Here is a 24,177-nt window from a genome sequence, read left to right on the forward strand (position 1 = left end):
AATAGCATCCATTTAGCTGTTTAAGCTCTTGTGGTTCACTATGTTCAGATGTCTCAAAGTGATCCTAGTGATTTGAGTTTGCCCGGACTCGAACTTCATCCAGCAGTGACTCTGGGTGGTGAACTGTACTGACCTGTTGAGGCAGCTTTAAAATAGAGTACAGAAATTAAGCAGTGTGGTAGTTCTCTTAGGAGACATGTTTATGAGGTACAGGGCTCGGTGTAATGATTTCAGCTGGTCACAGAGTGTTAACGAATTTTGAATTGAGGCAGTTATGATTAAGCCTGTTGCCTTTTCTAACACTAATCATTATTAAAATGATGATTGATCTTAGTGATTATGAAACCATTAAAAAGGCCTCTGCCTATGCCCGAATTAACAGGATAGATACAGTTTTCAGCTTTCAGAAAGCCAAACTGAACTTCAGTGGCTGTGATTTCAAGGTGCTTTGTTTATTTGTGATCTTTCCTGTGTTTTCTGAGACTCCAATACTATGTTTGATCATAGGGCACGATGGCAGTGGTGGTGGCGGTGGGGTTGGTGCACCCGCTTCAGCCTCAGCATGGTGGCAACATAAGGTGAAGCGATTGCTCAACTTTCCAGAACCCTGCCCTTGATTCCTTGATTGGAAAGAGGTCCTCTGCACGCCTCATCTCTTTCTATGTGACAGAAATACTTTGAGAAATTCACAACCACCAGGGTGACAGCAGCTACTTTACTGAGTGCCAACCATGTGCCAGGCACTTCCCACTATCAGTGTTCACCCTGAATTACCTGACATTGCTGGTGTCCCCACTAAGAGGGTGAGGATTCTGCTGCTTGAGAATCTCGGTGCTTTCCCTGGAGCTAAGAACCGGGATTTGAGCGTGCTCTTCATTACCCACAGCCTTGTGCTTCCTCATAAGAGTCTTCTTTGGCGAGGTCACTTCCCCATGTGACTCATCTCATCCAGTAAATGAAGACACAAAAACACACTGCCCAACTGCAGAGGGGCTTTGATCTGAGCTGGTCCCCTTTTCTGTACAGCAGCTGGATAAGAGGAGCCTCTTCTCTCTGGTGTTTCCTCATAAGTCAAATGTCCCTTGCCTTAACAGCTTTGTTCCAAAGCAGCCCCATGACTGCCTGAGGACACGGGTGACACCCAGCTTCTGTTGACCCTCCTTGACCTACAGACTCCACTCTAGGGCGGGGACCTATGGCCCAGGTCTTCAGATGCCCCATGCTTCCTGTCCTGCTTCTTTCTGACCTGTTCCCCCAGGCTTAGGGCCCAGGGGGCTGTCATCCTCCTCCTGTCCCATTCAGGTCTCTTTTATGAGCCATTCCCCAGGTGGGTCTTTATCCCTATTGGTGTCCACTGGTGGGTCCAGATTATTGGCCTCTAGAGCTGGTATTTTTCAGTTTTTTTTTTTAACCTTGGCCAACAGCAATAGATACATTTTACATTGTAGCTCCCAAACACATATGTGTCTGTCATCTGAAACATCAAGTTTGATGAAAACATACTTACTCTTAGTAAATTCTGCTATTTTCTATGCATTCTGGTTTTTTCATTCTATTTTCATTTTTCAAAAATTGCTGGTTGTAAATCCCAAAATTAATTTCCTATACATTTCATTTAAAAAGTCTTCTCTCTATTACAGTACAAATCCCACGAAGACAGGCAAATGTTATTTTACTTCCCATAATTGGTGCTCAATTTGTATTGTCAGTGGATTCTTCTCTCTGTGCAAATCCTCTGGTGAAATATTTTTCTGTGCTGAGAAACAATTCATTCAAAGGAGAAGGTGACTTGTGTCACTGGTCTGATTTCCTCCTTTCCCATTAACATTTAGAAATCTCAGAGACATACTAATAAAGCTGTCTTCACAGTGTACATCTGTGTAATGGTCTTACTCCTGCTTTTTTTTTTTTAAACGTTTATTTATTTTTTTGAGACAGAGAGAGACAGAGCATGAACAGGGGAGGGGCAGAGAGAGAGGGAGACACAGAATCTGAAACAGGCTCCAGGCTCTGAGCTGTCAGCAGAGAGCCTGATGCGGGGCTCGAACTCACGGACCATGAGATCATGACCTGAGCCGAAGTCGGACGCTTAACCGACCAAGCCACCCAGGCGCCCCACTCCTGCTTCTTTTCGTTTTCTTTGTTAATTTTTCTTTCTCAGCTTACTCTTTTATCTTAAATATTTAGAATTTCAGCTGATTTTAAAGTAAAAGATCTTGGCATGCCTGGGTGACTCAGTCAGTTAAGCATCCAACTTCGGCTCAGGTCATGATCTCATGGTTTGTGGGTTCAAGCCCTGTGTTGGGCTCTGTGCTGATAGCTCAGAGCCTGGAGTCTGCTTCAGAACCTCTGTCTCCCTCTCTGTCTGCCCCTCTCCTACTTGTGCTCTCTCTCTGTGTGTGTCTCTCTCTCTCTTAAAAATGAATAAACATTAAAAAATTAAAAAAAAAATAAAGTAGAAAGATCTTCAGCGAGAAAGACTGATGAATCAGGGATACCTCATAGTAGAGAGGAAATCCCCCGTGATCTCACTCTCAGAGCCTCTTCACTCTTGGCTGTCTACACTGTAGACCAGCTTATTAAGAGATTTTTTTTCAGACATCAAGGGGATCCTATTCATGTTATTCCTGTGCTAATGTATTGTGGACATCCTACCTTGCCTTGCCATATAGATTTGCTGCCTTTCAAAAAAAAAAAAATAGCCACATAGCATTCCTTTCTTACCTGCTTCAAATTTTCATATTCTTGCTGCTTAGAGTTCTTTTTTTGGAGTTTGGCAGGTATTAAACAAAAATTTACTTTTAAAAGAACAGCGGAATTGTGAGCTAGGTCTGGAGAAATAGCTCTCACCACCTTACCAAATAGACTCCTCTAGTATCTGCTTCTGGAGCCACCCATCTTCCTGGGGATGGACTTGCTTGTAGAAAGCCCAAGTGGGTCGTGAGCTTGGTGGGGTGGTGCAGAGCCTTTCCTCCAGCCTCTAGGAGGTGTGAGGTGATGAGGGAGACATTTGACTGGCAGGACCAGATCAATGCCAGTGACACTTCCAGCGTGGAGTGGGTCTGCAGAGAATCCATTCTGCTTAGTCATTGACTGTGTATTGATTTCCACTTCAAGGCCACGGTTGGGTGGTGCCTGGTTTTTAACCCACCCATGTCTTTTAAATTAACTTAATTTTACTCTCTAATTCTAAAATAATGGTGAATTATAGGCATGGGGTTATTAATCTTCTGGGTGAATGGATTACATACTTTATCTCAATTATAGACTCCATGCTTTATGTATTTTTAAACTTTGATTCATAAATTTATTCTGAAAGAAATGATCTATGTTCTCTGCACATTCACTGGGAAATAGCTGACCGTGAATTAGGGTTGTTCATCGCCAAATGTGGTTTTTATGGTGGAAGGTAACAGCTGAGGAGCTGAGTGCTGCCTGTTCCCCACTGCCCCACAGACATCTGCTGTTTTGCCTTCACAGTGAAGGGAGGGGGGTAACATGGATGTAGGAAGGTGTAGGAGCAGGTGTAGATGAGGCAGCTTTCTCCCTCAAGGTGGAGCCCGTGCTAACCAGAGCAAGCCCACCTGGAAGAGATGTCTACACTGTGCATGTGTGGACCTGCAGGGTTCGCTGGGAGTTAGACCACTGTCCCAGGGCTAACTTAGTAAGTAGTTAGCACTTGCTCTATGCCAAGCCCTGTGCCTTTCCTGGGTGGCGGCCAGGGCTGTGCAGGGGCACGTTACATAGACACAACAATGAAAAGAGCCAACGTCCATGGAGTGTGCTACATGCAGACTCTGGTTCTTGTGTTTTACACGTGTTGCCTCATGTACACTCAATGAGCACCCTGGGCAGTGTCTGCCCTCACTCCATTTTATGATGAAGAAGCTGTGTTGAGGAGGAAGGTAGAGTCACTTTATAATGTGTAAGTGGCAGAGCCAGAACTTGCACCGGGGCTCTTTGCCTCCCCTGTAGGAGATGAAAGTACTTCCGGGTGATTGTACACTTCTTACGTGGGAGCAGCCTCACCCCAGGTACCAACACCAACCAATTAGCCGGGACCTCCAAGGCACATTCTTATGGTGTCTTGGTTGCCTGGGTGACCCTAAGATGAGAACGTCCTGGTGTGACTTAGGCAGAACAGCACAGAAGAGCAGGGAAGACTGGGCAGGTGCAGGATGGTCAGGACTCCTCACATCAGAGGGCACGATTGCTGCTGCTGTGGCCCATGGCCAGAAGTAACTCGGTGTCTGTGACCCTTGCGTGTGGATGGGAGTGGTGATCCCTTCTCTGCCTGTCTTACCCCATAGCTTGGAGGGTCAGCTGAGGTAAGACACTGGAAGGTGTTTCCTCAGTTCCAGGCGTGGCATCACATGTGCATGTTGACAGGGACACGAGCGAGCATCAGGGGAACAAGACAAGATTCTGTCTGTAACTCAGATGTCAGGGAATTTAACTACATGCAGAATTGAAAAGCTTGTCCTTAGCTGTGTTAATGGAGAAAAGAAATGACTGTCTTCTTGTCAAATGAAAATGTTTGGTTTTAAGCTTACTCAGTTCCTGCCATTTTGAAATGTTTGCTCATTTCTTTGTTCATAGCCAAGGAGATGGATGTGTTGGAGCACTGGCTCATGCCATGCAAACTAACCAATGCTAAGAATGTGGCTTTTCTAGAATGATGGGAGTTTGGCAGCTGTGACATGACCCAGGCCCCTTACATCCCAGGGAGGCAGCAGGTTGCTTTGATGAGCCCTACACAGGGCACATATTCTTCCTGCCATCCTCCTTGACCCAAGCTGTCAGAATGGGATATAAAGGCCAACACAGGTTGGAAAGAAAGCAAAACTATATCTCCAAGTAGGAGAGGGTGAAAGGGATTCTAGCCTGGGTGGTAGAGCTGCTGTCACTGCACCCTGATGGTGAGACAGGGTGTTGGCCCAGGGACTCAGCAATGCAGCCTTGGGATTATGATGACTCTTCTCTTTCTTCTTTGTGGTGGATGCCATCACAGTGTCTATTGAGGCTCAGTCTTCTTCTTGGGATGGTGGGAGAACCTGCAGAAGTAAATACAGTGGTTCTTGCCCATAGGTACTGACAATCTACAAACAGTACAAGATAACACATCAGTGGGTTCTCCTTCCCAACTAGACCAGGACCTGGAAACAGGGCAGTGCCCTGCCCTTCTCTGTTCTATTTCGTGGCCTCAAGAGTATATGAAGCTTCCTAGCCTTCCCTGACATGGTGAACAGGATTGAGGTAAACAGAAGTGCTTTGGGTCACAGAGAAGAGCAGTCACAAAGACCAGAGGTTCTAGTGAGTATGGCGTATGTGCAGGATGTTATGGGAACTGATGGATTAGAGCAGAGGAGGAGGAAGGGGGTGGGGTAGAGTGGGGGCCCTGTACCCTGTGGGGTAACAGATACCAGATGGTTGTTGGTAGGTAGACCACAGACAGATTGTAGAGGTCCTTGAGGATGCCATATGGAGGAATTTAGGTGTGACACAGTCCTATACTTAAAAAAAAAATTTTAATGTTTATTTTTGAGAGAGAGAATGATGGAGCACAAGCAGGGGAGGGGCAGAGAGAGAGGGAGACAGAGGATCTGAAGCAGACTCCAGACTCTGAGCTATCAGCAGAGAGCCAGATGTAGGGCTTGAACTCATGAACTGTGAGATCATGACCTGAGCCAAAGTTAGCCACTTAACTGATGGAGCCAGTCAGGCACTCCTGGATGTGACATAGTCCTATACTTTTAAAGAAGCTTTCCCAAATGCTCTAGACACAATTAGTGGCTCCATGCCCTCTGTTTCTACACAGGAGATCCCCAGTACTCTACTTTGGCTTTGACTGTCATGTGCTATGTCTTGAAATTTAAAAAAAAATTTTTAATGTTTGTTTATTTTTGAGAGAGAGATAGAGCAAGGGAGGGAGGGACAGAGAGAGAGGGAGACACAGAATCTGAAGCAGGCTCCAGGCTCTGAGCTGTCAGCACAGAGCCCAATGCGGGGCTTGAACTCACGAACCATGAAATCATGACCTGAGCTGAAGTCGGATGCTTAACCAACTGAGCCACCCAGGTGCCCCTGTCTTGAAATTTTTATACATGCCTATGATGTCCTTCTTTAGGACACAAACGTCTTAGCCATCTTTGACTCTGCAGTGCTCAGGAATGTGCCTGGTATAGAGTAGATACCCTATGAATGTTGAATTGAATTGAAATAGGGTGCTAGAACTGCCAAGCATGGTAGGGTGGAGGTGGGCAGAACCTTGGCGTTGGAGCTGGGTGAGGAAGCGCATGCCTGCCAACTACAGAATGCACCCACTACCAAGGGGACTTACAGTTCAGGTCCCAGGATGGGCAGGATGGGAAGCAAGGCAAGTCTGAGGCATCAAGTTAATAGGAAGGAATGTGTGGAGTGCAGGAAACCAGTTGGAATTGAAGACAGCAACAGAGAATGGATGGGTTTTAAAGGAGTAAATTTGGAAGACCCAACTTAGATGAAGTTCCAGAGGCAACGGCTTGCAGGGCTTATGGGTCCTATATATAGAAAATCATCCCTAAGCCTGTGGGTCAAAGGGACTCCTCAAAGGAGTTAAATCTCTTGAGAAATGAGTGCCTGAAGTTTCTCTTAGATGCTTTAACTTTTAGGGAAGCAAAGTGACCCTGTAGGATCACTATGTAGTTAGCTAGGGTATTTTTGTTTGTAATTGACCAAAAACCCAACCCAAACTTGCTCAGTGAATTGGCTTTAATAACTGTGAAAAGCCCAAGGCCGGAGAGGAGAATTTTGGCTTCAGGTTCAACTTGATTCAGGGGCTCTCACAAAGGCATCAGAGCCAGGTGCTTGGCCTCTGAGATTCTCTTTCTGTTTGACTCTCTCCCCATTTTTTTGGCTTGGCTTTTCTTGTTGCTGGTGGTTCATTCTGTGTCCTGGTAACTCCAGGCCTCCCGCCTCTCAGAGCCAAGTCTGTGCCAATGACAGAACGTTTTGCCTGGCTGCTGAAGTGAAAATCCCAGGTGTTGCTCTCATTGGACCTGGTTGGTGTGTGCGGTCACATGCCTGTCCCTGAACCAGTAGCCTGGGCCACATGCCAACTCCTGTAGCTCCTGGACTGAGAGTAGAAAAGGAGCACTTCTCAGAGGAAGGACAGGGTGCTGTTATTACCCCAGCAGTTTCCTGGGTGGTAGGAGCCATGTGTAGTTAGGTGTGGCCTCAAAGCAGCAACTGGCACTGCTCTGCCAGTGAGTGAGGAAGCCGCTTCCAGAGAGAATGCCCGGTCAGCCTCCTCCACCCCAGGTGTGATGCTGCTTTCCTCCCACAAACAAGATTTTTTGAGGCTGGTCTCCATGGCGGGGTCAGCTAGGCCATCCAGCTGGCTTCCTCCGTTTGTTCTCACCGGGCAAGGGTCCTCCCTGTCTGGCTGCTCATGGGTTCACTGGATCTTCAGAGAGTTTCTAGAGCCTTCTGTGAGGATGGCACCTCCCAGCCACTGAGAGAGCTGCCTCGTGTCTGTCTTCATTTTGGAGGGCCTTTGATTGTGGGGTGTGGGGCAATTTGTGGAACTTTTTCCCACCTTCCACTTAATCTGATTGTCACCATAGCCTGGGTGGGGGGAGTGAGGACAGTTGCTCCTATTCTACAGATGAGGAAGCAGAGAAGCCCAGGGGTAGATGACTCAACCAGGGTGACTCAGCTGTAGAGACTGGGATTGGACTCAGGGGACACAAACGTCATCTAAAATTTGTACTTTTAAACCAAAGGTGAAGAAAAATGAAGGCAACCGGTCTATTGCAGCCAGTTTCTTCTTGTAAACAGGGCATTAAACTACCTCCGTTGGAGGCCAGAGGTACATACTTCATTAATACCTGCAGAGGAGAACATTACCTCTGTTTACATCTAAGTGGCCCCGAGCCGAGGCCTGCCTGCTGACCGCTGTCCCGCGGCTCACCCACTGCCCTTTTACTAGAGGTGGAATTGCTTACGGAAACTGTAACCACCTTCCCACAGGCTCCCCACTGTCCCATCCTGCCATGTTCATGGCAGCTTGCGGGAGCGTCCCTTGGCAAGCCTGGCCTGGATGTGCTGCAGTGACCTCAGTGACCCAGCCCCTGGACAGCACAGCTGCTGCCTTTGGTTGGCCAATTTCCCCGGGGATATCTGGGCCTTGCAGAACCTCGCTGTGAAGCCAAGGTCCAGATTTTGCTCCTTAGGTGGTAGAGAACTGTAGTTTTAGAGCTGGAAGAGACCGTCTGGTTCAGTCTGCTGGTTCTCCTGGTGAGAGAGAGCCCTGTAGCCTGGCCCACGAGACCTCGTGTCCCCACCCTCGCCTGTCCCTCACCCCTGTGCTCTTGTCACCCTTGAATGATTAGCCTTTGCATGTGCTCCTTACTCTGACTGGAAAAGCCCAGCCTGGCCTATTAGAGCAGGAAAAACTGCGGTTATGGAGAAGAGCTTTTCCCTAACTTTTAGTTACGGACGTTTCTCCTGGAATAGGGCAAAACCAAGGGGGCCCTGAGATTATTGCTATGGACTGCATGTTGCTGCCCCCTTCCCTCTGCCCCTCCTCCAAATTCATATGAAATTCTAACTCCCAATGTGATGGTATTAGGAGGTGGGGCCTTTGGAGGGGGGTGGTTAGGTTGTGAGGGCGGAGCCCCCATGAATGGGATTAGTGCCCTTATAAGAAGAGGTAGAGGGGCACCTGAGTGGTTCAGTTGGTTAAGCATCCAACTTCAGCTCAGGTCATGATTTCACCATTCATGAGTTCTAGCCCTGCACTGGGCTCTGTGCTGATAGCTCAGAGCCCGGAGCCTGCTTCAGATTCTGTGTCTCCCTCTCTCTCTGCCCTCTCCTGTTCACACTCTGTCTCTCTCCTAAAAATAAATAAACATTTTTAAAAAATAAAGAAGGGGTAGAGAGAGATCTCTTTCCACATACACACACAGAGGAAAGGCCAGATGAGGACATAACAGAAAGTCAGCCTTCTGCAAGGTAGGGAGAGAGCTCTCATCAGGCACCAGATTAGCTGGCGCCTTGGTCCCTGACTTCCAGTCTCCAGAACTGTGAGGGATCTCTGCTGCTTTTTTAATGTTTGTTTATTTTTGAGAGAGACCAAGACAGCGCACGAGTCAGGAAAGAACAGAGAGAGAGGGAGATACAAAATCCAAAGCAGGCTCCAGGCTCCGAGTTGTTGATAAACCCAGAGCCCAACGAGGGTCTCGAGCTGCGAGATCATGACCTGAGCTGAAGTTGGTCACTTATCTGACTGAGGGACACCCCATGAGGGACCTCTGCTGTTTAAAGCCCCCCTGGTATATGATATGTTGTTATGGTAGCCTGAGCAGACTAAAACAATTATGGAACTTCTTCGGGAGGGATGGTGAATAATGTTTGGTCAAAACCTCTCATTTTGCTCATTTATTCATTTATAAATATTGAGTATTTTTATGGCAAGCCTTGGGAATACAATGATGCATGAAATAGAAATAGTCTCTGATCTTATAGAAATTCATTTATTGGAGGGACAAACATTAAAGAGATAACATTAAAATTTTGGTTGTGAATAGGGCCATGAAGATGTATAATGGGCCATGAGGACATCTAACAGTGGGCCCTCAGTTTGTGGAGGTCAGCAAAGGTTTCTCTGAGAGAGTGTTATTTCAGCTGAGCCTTGGAGTACAAGTAGAGCTTAGCCTGATGAAAAAGTGAGATGGGGGAACCATTCTAGAAAGAGGGAACAGGGCGTGGGCCTGAAGTGGTGGCTGAGCCAGGGGTGGCAGAAAACAGATGCTGTGGCTGCGAGCCCTGTGTTCTTTCCGCTGCCCCAGGCTGGGCTTGTTCTAGTCCTGTATTGGTTGTGTACTCACTCTGGAGAGGGGAGTTTCCATACGTGAGGGTGCGCATCCCAGAAGGGGAAGCAGGGTGGCCCCTCGCATGGAGGGCTGGGTTCTCGTGGAAGAGAAGAAAGCTGGAAGAGGAAGCTAGGGAAGGAAGGTTGAGGAATTTACCTGGAGGTGCAGGTCAGGATTGAAAGGGAGGGCCAGATGAGACATCAGGATCAGTTGTTGATTCAGCAGTGTGACCATTTCTTCCAAGCTTGTTCTAGAAAGGGTTAATGGCAACTTAGAGACATAGCTTCATTGTTTCCCTTTTTGGTACATATGCTAGGATCACAAAACCTCATGTTTTCCTAGCCCCCTTTAAGTCTGGTTTTCTTGCTCTATTCCTTCTCTTCTTTTTCTTCTCTACTTCCTGTTGAGTACCTTATGTATGATACTCTAGTATGGTGCTGGGTGCTGAGATTACAAAGTCAGTAAGAGATGACCCCTGCCAATAGAGAGCCTGGGACCCACAGAGTGAGAGGAGTGGTGTGCAAAGGAGCAGCAGCTACTATCAGGGTGTCAGCCAAGAGAGCCTTGCCAAAGATTTGGGACCATGTGGATGGATGACCCAAGCAAAGAGTTGACCCTCACCTGCCTCATCAAGCCCTTGTTATCTTCGGATAGCAGGTTGGGAACTCTGTGAAGATACACATCAGGCTTTCTGAGGAGGGCCCAGGTGCCCAGGGATGGGTGAGTGAGTGGATGGATGGATGGATGGGTGGGTGGATGTTCATACTACAGTACTAGTGAAAGGGTCCCTGAGAGCAGGAAAGGAGAGACCCAGGTGTAATTAAGGATCCTGGCATCTCCCACCCATTGCTAGTTGACAGTTTTAGTTTCTCAAAGTCCTGTGTATGGTTTACTGGTGTAGAGACCCTTCTGCAGGGTGAAGCTTCAGTGTTCAAAGAAGATCTATCAGGTTTCTGAATTAGATTTGGAACCTTTATTTCTGGTGGCTTGTGGTCTCATGGGTGACTTTCATCCATACATAGGGTAGTGTCTGGTTAAGAGGAATTGGTGGTGCTTAGTTTTTTTTTAATTTTTTAAATGTTTGGTTTTTTTTGAGAGACAGAGGGCGAGTAGGGGAGGGGCAGAGAGAGAGGGAGACACAGAATCCGAAGCAGGCTCCAGGCTCTGAGCTGTCAGCACAGAGCAGGACGTGGGGCTCAAACTCACAAACTGTGAGATCATGACCTGAGCCGAAGTTGGACACTTAACCTACTGAGTCACCCAGGCACCCCTAAATTTTTTTAATTAAAATTTTTTTTTTAATTTTAGAAAGAGGCACAAATAGAGGGTCAGAGAGAAAGTGAGAGAGAGAATCTTAAGCAGGCTCCACGCTCAGTGCAGAGCCTGACATGGGGCTTGATCCCAAGACCCTGGGATCATGACCTGAGCTGAAATGAAAAGTCCAACACTCAACTGACTGAGCCACGCAGGCACCCCACTGGTGTTTTTTTTTAAAGGAGATTGGGCTGCTTTTGCCCACCCAGGATCCCATGCCAGCGAGAAGAATCCTGCTGGTGGCTGGGTGGCATGTGGCCCTGCCTGGCAAATGAGGGGAGACTGGGATGCAGAAATCATTTTATCTTTCTGTTTAGCCTGAGGCTGTTAGCTTTTATGAAGCAGCCCTGCCCCCAGGATACCTCCTTTCATGTCTAGTTCTGGAGGGTTCCTGCTTGCCTTTTCCTCAGTCATCCCATTCCTCTGTGCTTCCCTCTGTCTGGGCCACAGACTCCCTATCTTCTCTATGCAACATCTGATTGGGTCCCTTCCACTGAGTGTATATTCCCACCTTGCCCAGTTAGGAACCTGACCTTCCTGGTGGACTTCCTTTTCAAATTACCAGCTCAACCTTCTTTTCTCAAATGAACAATTCTTTTGTGATGTAAATAATTACCTCTCCTTCCCATGATTGCTGTTTTGCAAAAGTTTTTTTTATATTGCATTTGCTTACTGTGGAGGTGTATTTGTTTTATAGGAGTCCTTTTAAATGGCTGGGGATGAGAACGACACTGGCTTCTAACAAACTGGTCTAGTATGCTCTCCAGGCTGTGATGGTTCAGTTGGCATCATGGTAGAGTCTCTGTAATAAAGAATCACATTAAAGCAAAGTTATATTTCCTACAATCAATTCCATCAAGTAATGCACTAAGGATTTTTGGAAAGAGAAACCTAATTCTTTAAAAGGAGAGAGAGGAGGACAAGAGAAGAGGATATAAAAGAACCCTAAACAATTCAGTTATACTAATGACCCTTGTATTATTATAGCAATATTACTTACAAATAAAAGCCAAAGAGGAAAAACAAGCTGTGTTTGCTCGATGTACTCTCTGTTCCCTGCCTTGTTTTTCTGCTCTAAAGTATAGCACTGTGTTGACGTAGGGATGTAACTGCTATGAATATTGATGGCAGCAAAAGCCTTTTTTCTCTGTCTGGCCTAGTAAATAAAGCAGAAGGGATAAAAAGGGAAGAGGAATTGTAAAACCAGCGTGCTGTTTTTAGCTTATCTTGTTCGCGTAGAATTCTAAGTCTTGAAAACATATTGACAATCTACATTTGGTGGTCAGGGTCTAATTTGAGTACAGTGAATTGGTATTTTCAGGGATTTTTGCTTCTGGTTCAAGTAACAGAATTGCTTTCTCCTTTTAGCTCTCATAGCTCTCACTGCCCCCATTGAAGCCTTCCGGGATCTCTCCTCCCTAGCCAGGAGCAAAGTTGGTCCTAGTGTGAGGCTTACAGGGAATATGGAGAGTAAAGAAGGGAGTTGCTGGAGGTTTGGAGGCTCACGTGTGTCTGGAGGGCACGACTGTGTGGAAGGAGAAGGGTCCTGGTCAAGGAGGGTTCTGGCGGTCTGGTGAAGGGTATTGGGTACGTGGGATGAGCTAGGCTGAGGATGGGACCAGTTGAGAGTTCTGGGGGCAGCATGGGCATGGAGGTTGGGGTGAGTGAGGTTCTATACATTGAAAACACACTGACTCTGACTAACTCACATCACAAAAGAGTTTATTAGACCTCTCTGATGGTGTTCAAGGATAAAAGGGAGCTCTGGAGGACAGGTTAAGGACAACAGAGACACGGGAGGGAAGAACTGATGAACTGGCTTTTTGCAAGACCAGTGGGAAGTCAGGAATGAGGGTGAAGGCTGGAGTCCAGCAGTGGTTGGACGGTGGCTCTGGTGGTAAAGAGGGAGGATGTGGGGCAAAACGTGGGGAAGGTCAGGCCAGGTGACAGAAGGGTAGCACTTTGGTAGCAGGGCGGCTTAGCCTACCTAGTAGTGGTCACATACAGCAAAGCAAAGTCCTGGTGAAGGAGGAGTGAACTAGTTAGTCCCTTGGCCTTGTCAGAGTGCTCAAGATGTACAACTGCTCTTTCAGTTACCTGTCTTGGGACATTCTCAGTGTTTATGTTTGAAACCTTCCCTTACCCACCAGACTAAACCTTTAGGGGACCGTGGTGGAGACATTTTTCTAATCCTGGCTCCTGGTATGGGGTCTGTTATGTAGAATAGGTGCTCACTGAATGTTTCCTGAGCCAAATTTATTTGACCTCTTGCACTGGGCATCTTAATAAGTGAATTCCATGACTTCCATTTTCCTAAGGTATTGCTTACTTTCCTCAGGTCCCACAGGGTAGAATTAATATTTGTGGAGGACTTTATGGCCCACGTGGAAGAGTTTTAATTGCTGATGATTTTTCATTGAGTTATTAAGTAGCCTCTTGCCAGGGAATGCCTCTTATAAAATTAATTGCACACATCCCAGTGGGTTGGTATTTCTATTAAAGCTGAAGCTGCATAAAGAAAACCTTTATAAAAGAGGAAAGGAGTCAACATTTTTAGACCTGCTGATGGATGTGTTCTCTGGACTCACAGAGTTGCATGAATTGGAATGGGAAGGATTCTAAGAGTCACCTAGCCTGAGGGCTGAATCTCAGAGATCTGGGCAGCCAGATGGGAATGGCTGCTGGGGCTGGTAGGAGGGAAGGACACAGAGGCTGAACCCAGGCTCCCTGGGACGGTGTATGGCGACCACTTGGCAGTGTCAGCTGGGAGAGGCCACATGCCAGTATGCAGGCAGGGGATTTGCCATCCTGAATATGCTCCCCTTCTGTGCTGGTGAGGAAGCTTAGGTCCAGAGGAGAGGAGGCACTTGCCAAGGTCACCTTGCTGCTCTGAGACAAAGAGGACCCTGGATTAGAAATCAAGTGTAAACCCAAGAGGAAGAGAGAGGGTCAAAGCAGATGCACCTTCCCTTCGTCCAAAGGACATTCTGTTCAAAGCCACTGTTGAGATCTTTGTTGTACCCTTGTGCTTTTCTGGGCCTAATTTGGCAATCTCAGGAGGAAAACATGCTGCATTTTGCAAATGTGTGCAAATAACAAACATGCCCGTTATGTCCTAGGCAGACTCATTGCACACGCATCAGGGCAGGTGGCAAAATGCAGTCATGCAGCCTGGAATGAAAAGTGTTTTACACTTAGCTGCTTATGAGAAATTCAGTGTTAGAATTAAAACGCTTTCCTGGCACAGGTGCTGTGTTAATGGTGCCATTTCTCATAATAAAACTTTGCTTGGAGAAAATGCTTATATCTCAGAGATGTTGAATCTAATTCCTGTCTCTTTTTCTTCTTCTCTCCACGCCCCCCCCCCCTTTTTGTTTCTCTTTACAGGAAAAAGTAGAATATGCCTTCCTGATTATTTTTACTGTCGAGACATTTTTGAAGATTATAGCATATGGATTATTGCTACATCCTAATGCTTATGTTAGGAATGGATGGAATTTACTGGATTTTGTTATAGTAATAGTAGGGTAAGTCCCTTTTATTTTGGGGAAAATGTTTGGAAGATGGGAGGCATGGAGCAATGAAAAACACAGTCTTTTGAGGGAACATGGTTACTCCTCTCTGCCAGCAATTGTGGCCGGAACCTGCTGGGAGTGTTTTGGAGTGATGCTAGTGATGGGTGATGCTGCTATCTGCCTCTGGGAAGAGACCAGTTTGAATCCCCTCACTGTTTTTACTTCCCTTCCAGTAGTGTATTAAAGAAGGAAGTTGAAGCTCTTGATTTAAGAGGGTTTCATTTTACAAGGCCTTGGGTCTTCACAAACAGGCCAGCCGTGCTAGTGGTTAGACTCAAATGAGTAGAACTCTTACACTTAGCACTCTGTTAGTTTAAAAAAAACACAAAACACTAAAACAGTAATAAATCCTTCATAGAAGTGAGATACTCTGCTATTTAACATCCCTTGAGCAAAGCTATTAATTTTTTTTTGCTGACTGGTGGGAAAAACTTTGGCATGCTACCATCCATTTGAAATAACAAAACAAGTGTCTGAATAATATCAGGTATCTGGCATGAAATGAAATAAGCTGGAAAATGCAGAGAAAGTAGGCATTATTCTGAAATCCTGTCACAGGAAGAGACACACCAACAGTTTTAGTTAAAGGAGGGTATTAAAAAACAGTGGCCTGTGTTGTGTTATTCTGATCCTTCCACACCTGGAAATTTTGCCAGCAAGAGGAAAAACTGAATCTGTGTCAGAGGAGTGCTAGGCCTTTGGACCAAATACCCAGATAGGAAAAGAAGATCTATCCCTTCATAGAGTCTTCATTATCTAGCAGTAAAGTGGGTTGCTCCTAAAATTATATTTGGTCCTACAGAGAGATCGTTAAATGACCTCTCTGTTTTCATCTCCATAACTTTGTTCAACTGCCTTTTGAAATTGAGCAAAGTAATTTTTCTTATGGGTTGTTTTTTTAAATCATGAATACTTTGGCTTTTCATGGGAGACAGCTGGATGTTAGAGTGGGATAAATTTTAAGCCTGCTCTTTCAAACCTAGGAAGTTCAAATGGGATCCAAAATGGTGGCCCAGTGGGATAATTAGACTTAAGGGAAAAAAAAGTCAGCTTTTGCAAAAACCACCACAGTACATGGTGCCTACAGTATTACCACAAAGGTAGTGCAGCTAAAGTGAACAGGTAGTAGGTATGTCCGTACCTTCCTGTATTTGGTGAACTCTAATAAGGAATGGCAAGCAGGAGCCTTGCAAGTCTCTTGGTTCTGGAACAATCTCACTGTGCCTCTTCTGACCCAGGACTTTCTGTTCAGCTACAGGATGGAGATGCTTAGCTCCGTTTCTTTTATCCCTACCCTACAGTTTCCTCAGCTTTCTACCTGGAGATATTTTTCAGACTATAGAAGAGCACAAAGACATGGAACTGAACAGAGATGGTGGTCTCATTGCATTGAGGAGACAGAGACAAGAATCCAGTAAGGCCAGTGGGGCTGAAATTTGACAGGTGTAGCATGGGAGGAGAAGGGAAAGGGCTTTTCAGGGAAAGAGCTCCATAAATATGCTTTGGAGTCCTCTTGAGCTTTGCCTGAAGTGTAATCTACACTTACAGGGAGTGAGAATCCATGAGGCCAGTCAAATAATGCTATTAGGGAGAAAAAGAAAAGCTGGAGACTATAAGCTGAATAATAACTAGAGCTCACACAGGTCTGGGAGATGTTCAAGTTATGACCAGCAAGAATGGAAGGACCTCAATAGACACCCTGGACTGTCATTAGAGAGCCCAGAATGGCCATTAGTAGCAGGGGTTGGGAAAATATGGCCACCAGGACAAATTCAGCCTGCCACAAATTTTTGTAAATAAAGTTTTATTGTAACATAGTCACACGTGTTTGTTTACACAGTTGAATTGAGTAGTTTAGGTCCACAAAGCCTGAACTATTTACTCTCTGGCCCCTTACAGAACAGTTTTGCCAACCCCTGCTATAGAGTAATGGTCACCTGAATTCCTTTCTAATAATGGTTGAGAAGAAGCCTGAAAAGGAGCCAACTGAGGTGCAAAACAAACTGCCTGCGAAAACAAAACTCAAAACTCTTTAAAAGAAGATGACAAAATATAGATACTTAGCTATTGTCCAGCATTCTGTCAAATATTATAGCCGTATTAAGACATATGACCCATAAGGAGGAAATTCCATCTGTAGAAACAGACCTACAAATGACAAAGATGGTGGAATTAATAGAGAATTTCTTTACAAGACTTTAAAAATACCTATTATGAATATGTATATGGACCTAAAGGAATACATGGCCACAATGTGAAATGATGGGACAATATTAGAAAGAACCACATGGGACTTTGAGAGCTGAAAATTTCCCCTGGATTGGCTTAATAACAAATTAGATACAATAGAAGAAAAATATCAAGGAGCTTGAAGACCTAGCAATAACACAAAGAATGTTGACAGAGAAAAACTGAACATGCCCTGGATGACCTGTGGGGCAATATCAGGTGGTCTAACATATGTATATTTGGGGTCTCAAAGGAGAGGAGATAGAGGAGAGACAGAAAAAATTTTTAAATGACTCCAAATTTTCTAAATGTGATGAAAAACATAAACTCACAAATTCAAGAAGCTCAACAAAGCTCGAGCAAAGTAAACATGAAGAAAGCTACATCAAAGTATGTCATAATCATAATGAAATTGCTCAAAACCAAGGATAAAGAGAAAATCTGAAAAAGTAATCAGAGAAAAAGACATCCCTAGACTTCTCATCAGCACCATACAAGCTGGAAGACAATAGAGAGAGATCTTTAAAGTACTAGAGAAAATGTCAACCTAGAATTCTTATTCAGTAAAGATATCTTTCCAAATTGAAGTAAAAACAGACTTTTTCAGACAAACCAAAGCTGAGAATTCACCACCAATAAACCCTCATCTCAACAATTACTAAAGGAATTTCTTCACACTGAAGGAAAATGAAACCAGGTAGAAATTATGGATCTATTAAAAAGAAATGGAGAATGCCAGAAAGGGTAAATTCATGGGTAAATAAAAAAAATTTTTTTCTCATTTTAAAATCTCTTTAAAAGTACTTGATTATTTAAGGCACAAGTAGTAACAATGTATTGAGGAGTTTGCAGCTTCTATGAAAGTAAAATATGTGACAACAATAGCACAAAGGACAGAAAGAAGGAAAAAGCCAAGTACTTTTGAAAAGAGCTTATACAGTTGGTGGTAAATATGATAAAATATTATCTGAAAGTAGACTGTATTAAGTTCAAGATGTATATTGTAAACCCTAGAGCACAGGCTGACAAAATTTAGACTGTAAGCCAAATATGGTTTATTGCCTTTTTTATTTTTCACGTTGACAAAGTATTTTCCTGTGTGCTTTGGAAGATTGTTTTATTGGAAGACAGTCAGACTCACTCATATCTATTTGGCTATTTGGTGTTAGGATGGCAAAGTTGAATAGTTGTGACAGGGATCCTGTGGCCTGAAAATCCTAAAATAGTTGCTATCTGACACTCCATAGATTTTTGCTGACACTTGCCCTAGTGCAGCTACTAGAAAAATAAAAAGATATAGTTAATAAGCCTATGTTGGATATTAAATGGAATTTTTAAAAGTTCAATTAATTCAAAAAAGTCAGGTATGAATTAAAGAGGAACAATGGGCAGGGCAAACAGAAAACAAACAGCAAGATAGTAGATTTAAATCCAGCTAAATCCTTATAAGAGTCCAGAGTTTATCAGATTTTATATGTAAAAAACCAGACCCAACTCTATAGTGTCTACAAGAACCCTAACTTATAAAGACACAAATAATTTGAAATTCGAAGGCCAGAAAAATATATGCCATGTGAAAATTAATCAGAATAAAGGTAGAGTGGCAATATTAGTCCAACAAAGTAGACTTGAGAACAAGGAATATTATCCAGGAAAAAGACATTTCATAGTGATGAAAGAATTCTTTCATGAAGATGTAATAATCCTAAGTGTGTGTGTGTGTGTGTGTGTGTGTGTGTGTGTGTGTGTGTGTATGCCTAATAACAAGGCTTCAAAATACACTAAGCAAAAACTGAAAAGAACTTAAGGTGGAATGGACAAATCTGTACATTTTAATACTTCTCTCTTGAAGGGTGTTGATAGAACATCTAGACAGAAAATCACTAGGTATATAGGGATATGTGAACAGTGCCATCAACAAACTTGACTTAATTGGCATTTTTAGAACACACTACTCTAGACCAGAATGCACATTCTTTTCACATGTATATACATGGAACATTGACCAAGAAATATTATGGGCCATAAAATAAGTCTTAACGAATTTAAGAACAGCAAAATCATACAAAATTATGTGCTCTAAATGAATTTAGCAGTGTTTCTGGGTAGAGGTTAGTATTTAAAAAGTATTTTAAAAACTTATATGCTAGTCATGAACCAATAGAAAGTGAAATTTTAAAGACATTATTTACTATAGCATCAAAAAGCATGAAATATTTAGGGAAAAATAGCACATTGCAAATGACTAAACTTTGCTGAGAGAAATGAAAGAATACCTAAATAAATGGAATGTTGTGTTCATGGATTGGAAGACTCAATTATTGTTAGGATATCAGTTCTTCTCAAACTTTGCTATAGACTGAATCTAAATCCCAGAAAGATTTCTGTAGATTGACATATTTATTCTAAAACTGATACAGTAATTAGAGAGGCCCTAAACTAGACAAAGAAATGTTTAAGGACTAAGCTGGAACCTGATCTTTAGGCTTGCTATAAAACTCCGGTAGCCAAGACTGATGTTGGCATAAGAAGTAGTTATAAAGATCAATGGAATAGACTAGGGAATCTAGAAATAGACCCATATGTATGTGAGCAATTGATTTTAGACAAAGCTGCCTTGATAATTCAATGAGTTGAATTATAAATTGTAGTTAGTTTTCAACAAATGGCAATGGAACAACTATTTATCCACATGAAAAAAAGAAGAATATTTATTCCTACCTAATAACCTACACAAATATTACCTTAAAATGGATCATAAGCCTATATGTGAAAGTTAAAAATATAGAATGTAAAAATGTAAAATGTAAAAATATAGATTTTTATGACTTAGGGAGGGCAGATTTCTTAGGAACCAAAAAGTACTAGCCAAAAAAGAAATAATTAAAATTTTGGAGCTTATCAAAATTTATAATTTTTCTTGAAAAGATTGTGTGAGGAAAATTAAAAATTAAGCACAGAGTGGGAAAAATATTCACAATACAGATATATGACAAAGGACTTGCATTCAGAATATATAAAGATCTCTTATAACCCATTAGTAGGAAGACAACCCAGTATATAAATGGGCAAAAGATTTGAACAGATCTCCACAAAAGAAGATGTGTAAATGGTCAACAAGCACCTGAAAAGGTGTTCTACATCATTAGAATTAGAGAAGTACAAATTAAAACCACAATGACGCACTACGTACCTACCAGCATTACTAAATATAAAAAGACTGACAATACCAAATGTTAGCCAAGATACGGAGCAACTGGAACTCTCATACACTGCTTGTAGAAATGGAAAATGGTTCAGTCACTTTGGAAAAGTTTGCTAGTTTCCTCTAATGTTAATCATACACTAACCACACGACCATATTACCAGTATTACTCTTAGGTACTTACCCAAATAAATGAAAACACATGTTCCCAGAGACTTTATTCATAACGGAGAAAAACTGGAAACAAGACAAATATCTCTTAACAGGTGAATGGATACATTCATTGTAGTACATTTATGTACTACATATGTATCACATTATGTACTACATTATGTACATTTATGTACTACATTATGTACATTTATGTACTACAATGGAATATTACCGAACAATGAAAAGAAATGAACTGTGGAGAAATGTAACAACTTGGATAAATCTCAAAAATATGGTGAGCAAAAGAAGTTAAAAGAACATATACTGTATGATTTCATTTGTATAAGGTTCTAGAAAAGGGAAAAGACAACCCAAAGTGATAAGCAGCCAATCAGTGGATATCTAAGTTTGAGCTGAGAGGGAGGTGATTGCACAGAGGCATCAAAGAACTGTTGGGGATGGTGGAATTGTCCTGTATCTTGACTGTGGTGTTTGTACTTGGACCTCTGTGTTTGTCAAGAATCCTCTCACTGTATACTTTAAACAAGTGCATTTTATATATAAATTGATCTGCAATAAAATTAAAAAGTAAGAACTCATCTGGGAAATTAAAGTAGGAATGGACTCATTGGTCTTTCTTAATAAATGCAAAGAACTTTAGAACATCAGATTATTTTTCATCTAAAATATGCACTAAATTGTAGTCAAAGAGCAGAAGAAAAGTCAAAAAAAGAAAACTTACTATGTCTTCATGTGCATCAAATTTCTACTCCCTTAAGTTTCCAACTACAGGATGTATCTCAATCCAGTGGATTTTCCATTCCAAGCCAACTGTGACCTATTGCTTTTGTCAAGATTCCCACTAACAGAGACATTAAGAAAGTAATTGATACTTCTAAAATGTTAACTGTAATGATGTGACCACAAGAGTACTCAATGGGTCTACTGGAGCTGATAGTGTATAGAAAAGTTTATTCCACCCACCTAAAGCTTCAGTCAACATATATTTCAAGCATTCAGGCTCATCACTTAAGCTTTGTGAAGAAGGACATGGGGGCTCATTCTGTTGCTACTAGGTATCTCCTTGCCTTTTTCTCCTGTGTTGGGATAAACTTAATAACAGTCTAGGATCAAATACTTTGTCTTCATGTCCTGAGCTCTCTAGGCATGCGGTACTTTTTTTGTTGGGGGTGGAGGGCGTAAGTGGTAAAGGGAGTAGAATCACAGAGTATTAGAATGGGAAAGGCAGGGCTCTGGTTCATTTAATTCCAGTTTTTTCATTTTACAGAGGGGGAAACTGAGGCCCAGAGAAGGAGAGGAGCTTTCCTAGTGCCTGCTAACTCTTAGGAATGGAAGCCAGCCCCAACCCCTTATACTCTTGGCTGTCAGGAAAAGGCAGCCAGCTTCCCTCTCTGACTCAGGTTCCTCTGTAATGGGAGAGAGACACCATTCACCTGTTATGAAGGGCATTGCTGAAGAACGAGGGGTAAAAGGACCATGATGTATGTCCTGTAAAACACTGATATTTGAAAGTGATCTTCAGTCACCACCTGCATAAATTACTTTCCTAACCCTTTGGGATGAAAATTCCTGCGGCTGACACATTTCAGAAGAGTTTGAGGTTTTCTTTCTTCTGTTTTCTTTGTTTTTGCAAAGCTATGAACTTGTTTTGGAGGGGAGACTTTTAACTTGAGCCTTGCTGCAGGGGTTTAGAGTAATAAAAAAAACCAAAACCCTATACTAATGAGAGAAGCCAGTTATAAGTTTGGTCTATTTCCCTAGTCATAACTAGGGAGAGCCCATCTGAAGGTTTGAAAAGGTAGAGACTTGATTTATTCCCCCCTAGCGCCACCTCCCTCTCCCCCTGCCTGGGTCACTGCTAATTGCCATAGTGTTGTTAAAACAAATGGCTGGTCTTTAAATGCCCCAGAGCGATATGACTGTGCCCAATCAGGACTGTAATCAGACCACCCTGTATTTTATGGACTTAGTGTCTTGGCAATCCAGAGGCATGCCAGTGAGGGCAGAGTTTCTACTTTGGCTGCTAATTAAACTTTAGAAACCTTTTCTCTGTTGTTGGGCCAATCATCCCCACAATCTGATTGGCCAGAGTTGATTCTATTTGAAATGGGCAAATTTATATTTATTCTGAAAAACAAGCAATAATTCCAAAGAATAAATGTTTATTTGAAAGAGCAAAAGTAACTGTCAAGTGAGCAGATTGTCTGAAAATAGCTTTATCCTAAAAACCTTTGGAGAGTAGGAAAAAATGTGTCGTGGCTGCCAGATACAATATTATGCACATTTCAAAAGAGAAGATGACGATATTAATACCTTACCTTGGTTTACTGCTTCTGGCCTTTGCACATCTCCTCAGCATCTGTGATTTACATCATTCCTTGAACATCCCTCCCTGGGAGGGTGGAGGTGCGTGTGGGTATGTCGGTGGCTGTACCAGAAATGGTATAACACATTGGTTAAGATTCAGTATTTTGAAGTCAATATTCACCCATTGATTTACTCATCAGATAAGTTTTGAGTGGCTTCTGTGTTAAGAACCGTTCTAGGCACTAGGCTTGAACAGACTAAATGAGCAAATGAACAACACAGATTAAAAGTCCCTGCCCTCATGGGACCCACATCCTAGTGGGGCTGACACACCTGGATTTCATACAATAGTTCTACCCTAGTAGTGTGACCTTGGGCAAATTACTTGTTCTCATCAAGTTTGTTTCCTCACTTGTGAAATAATAAGAATTACTACTGCATAGCACTTTGTGAGGATTGAGATAATGATGTATAAAGTGCTTGCACCTAGTGAATGTGTATAAATGGTAGCCGCCATGTTTGTTTCCTTGTTACTTCTGTTTGGGCAATTCCACTTGTCATCATTGGATCCATGGTGAGCCCCTCTTCTGTGGGGTCTGACTTGGTCAGGGATGCTCTGTTGGCAGGAAAACAGATGACTCAGTCCTTGTTGCCAGTCTTGTTACATGTAGGGGTTGCTTTCGGGATTCAAATGCTTGCCTTTGCCTTGCTTCCCCTTTATTTAGTCAGCAGCCCCACAGAATTAGCCCTTGTTCAGAAATAACTACTATCATCATCCTGTTTTGCTTCCCTGGGTGACAGACTCTAACAATTCTTCCTTTCTTCCTTTTTTCAGATTGTTTAGTGTAATTCTGGAACAATTAACCAAAGAAACAGAAGGCGGTAACCACTCCAGTGGCAAGTCAGGAGGCTTCGATGTCAAAGCCCTCCGAGCCTTTCGAGTGTTACGACCACTTCGACTAGTGTCAGGAGTACCCAGTAAGCACGTCTTGTTTCCTAAAGCCAGGCGTTTGTTGACTTGTTTTTCTTCTGGGTGGGGCTCAGGATTCTGGAGCTGAGTGTTGCGAGGTGAGTTGCTGTGTGCCAGCCAGGGGGTTCGCAGATGACCACGGAGGCCTTCACAGTTCACAACACACTTTTGCTTGTGTGGTCATTTTGGACCCCAGTGATAGCCCCAAGAAAGGGCCAGTGGCAACTGTTGTCTTCCTGATATTGCGGGAGAATCTTCTCTCGCACAGATATGGAGTGAGTGGTGACACGGGGCCTTGAGGTCAGGCTTCCTGCTTCCAGTCTGGTTTTCCTCTTCGGACACCTTGCTGCTGCAGCCTCCTCCTGCTCCCAGGTCTGCCCCCTCTGAAAATGGTGGTTTGTGCAGAGGAGGGTGACAGAGGGCTCACAACCAACTGCCTTTCTTCAAAGCGAGCAGCAGCAGGAGGCTGGACTCCCAAAGAGTCTACTCTGCTCTCCACTATTAAGAGTTGTGCCCATCTGGCTCTTGGGAGGGGAGAGGTGGATGCTT

The 24,177-nt window shown here is 43.4% G+C and overlaps 1 protein-coding gene across 18 annotated transcripts in view; it reads left to right on the forward strand.

The window, feature by feature from the left end:
• The window catches only part of CACNA1D (calcium voltage-gated channel subunit alpha1 D), a 302,816-nt gene that overhangs the window by 130,783 nt on the left and 147,856 nt on the right, over positions 1–24,177 (forward strand). For all 18 annotated transcript variants that reach the window (XM_078442946.2, XM_060631306.3, XM_078442943.2 and 15 more), the window contains exons 4-5: positions 14,556–14,695; positions 23,494–23,636. In XM_078442946.2, coding sequence (XP_078299072.1) covers positions 14,556–14,695; positions 23,494–23,636 — 283 coding nt within the window. The remainder of the gene's footprint in view (positions 1–14,555; positions 14,696–23,493; positions 23,637–24,177) is intronic.

This window comes from Panthera onca, chromosome A2 (genome assembly GCF_046562875.1).
Source record: "Panthera onca isolate mPanOnc1 chromosome A2, mPanOnc1 haplotype 2, whole genome shotgun sequence".
NCBI classification, from domain to species: Eukaryota; Metazoa; Chordata; class Mammalia; order Carnivora; family Felidae; genus Panthera; species Panthera onca.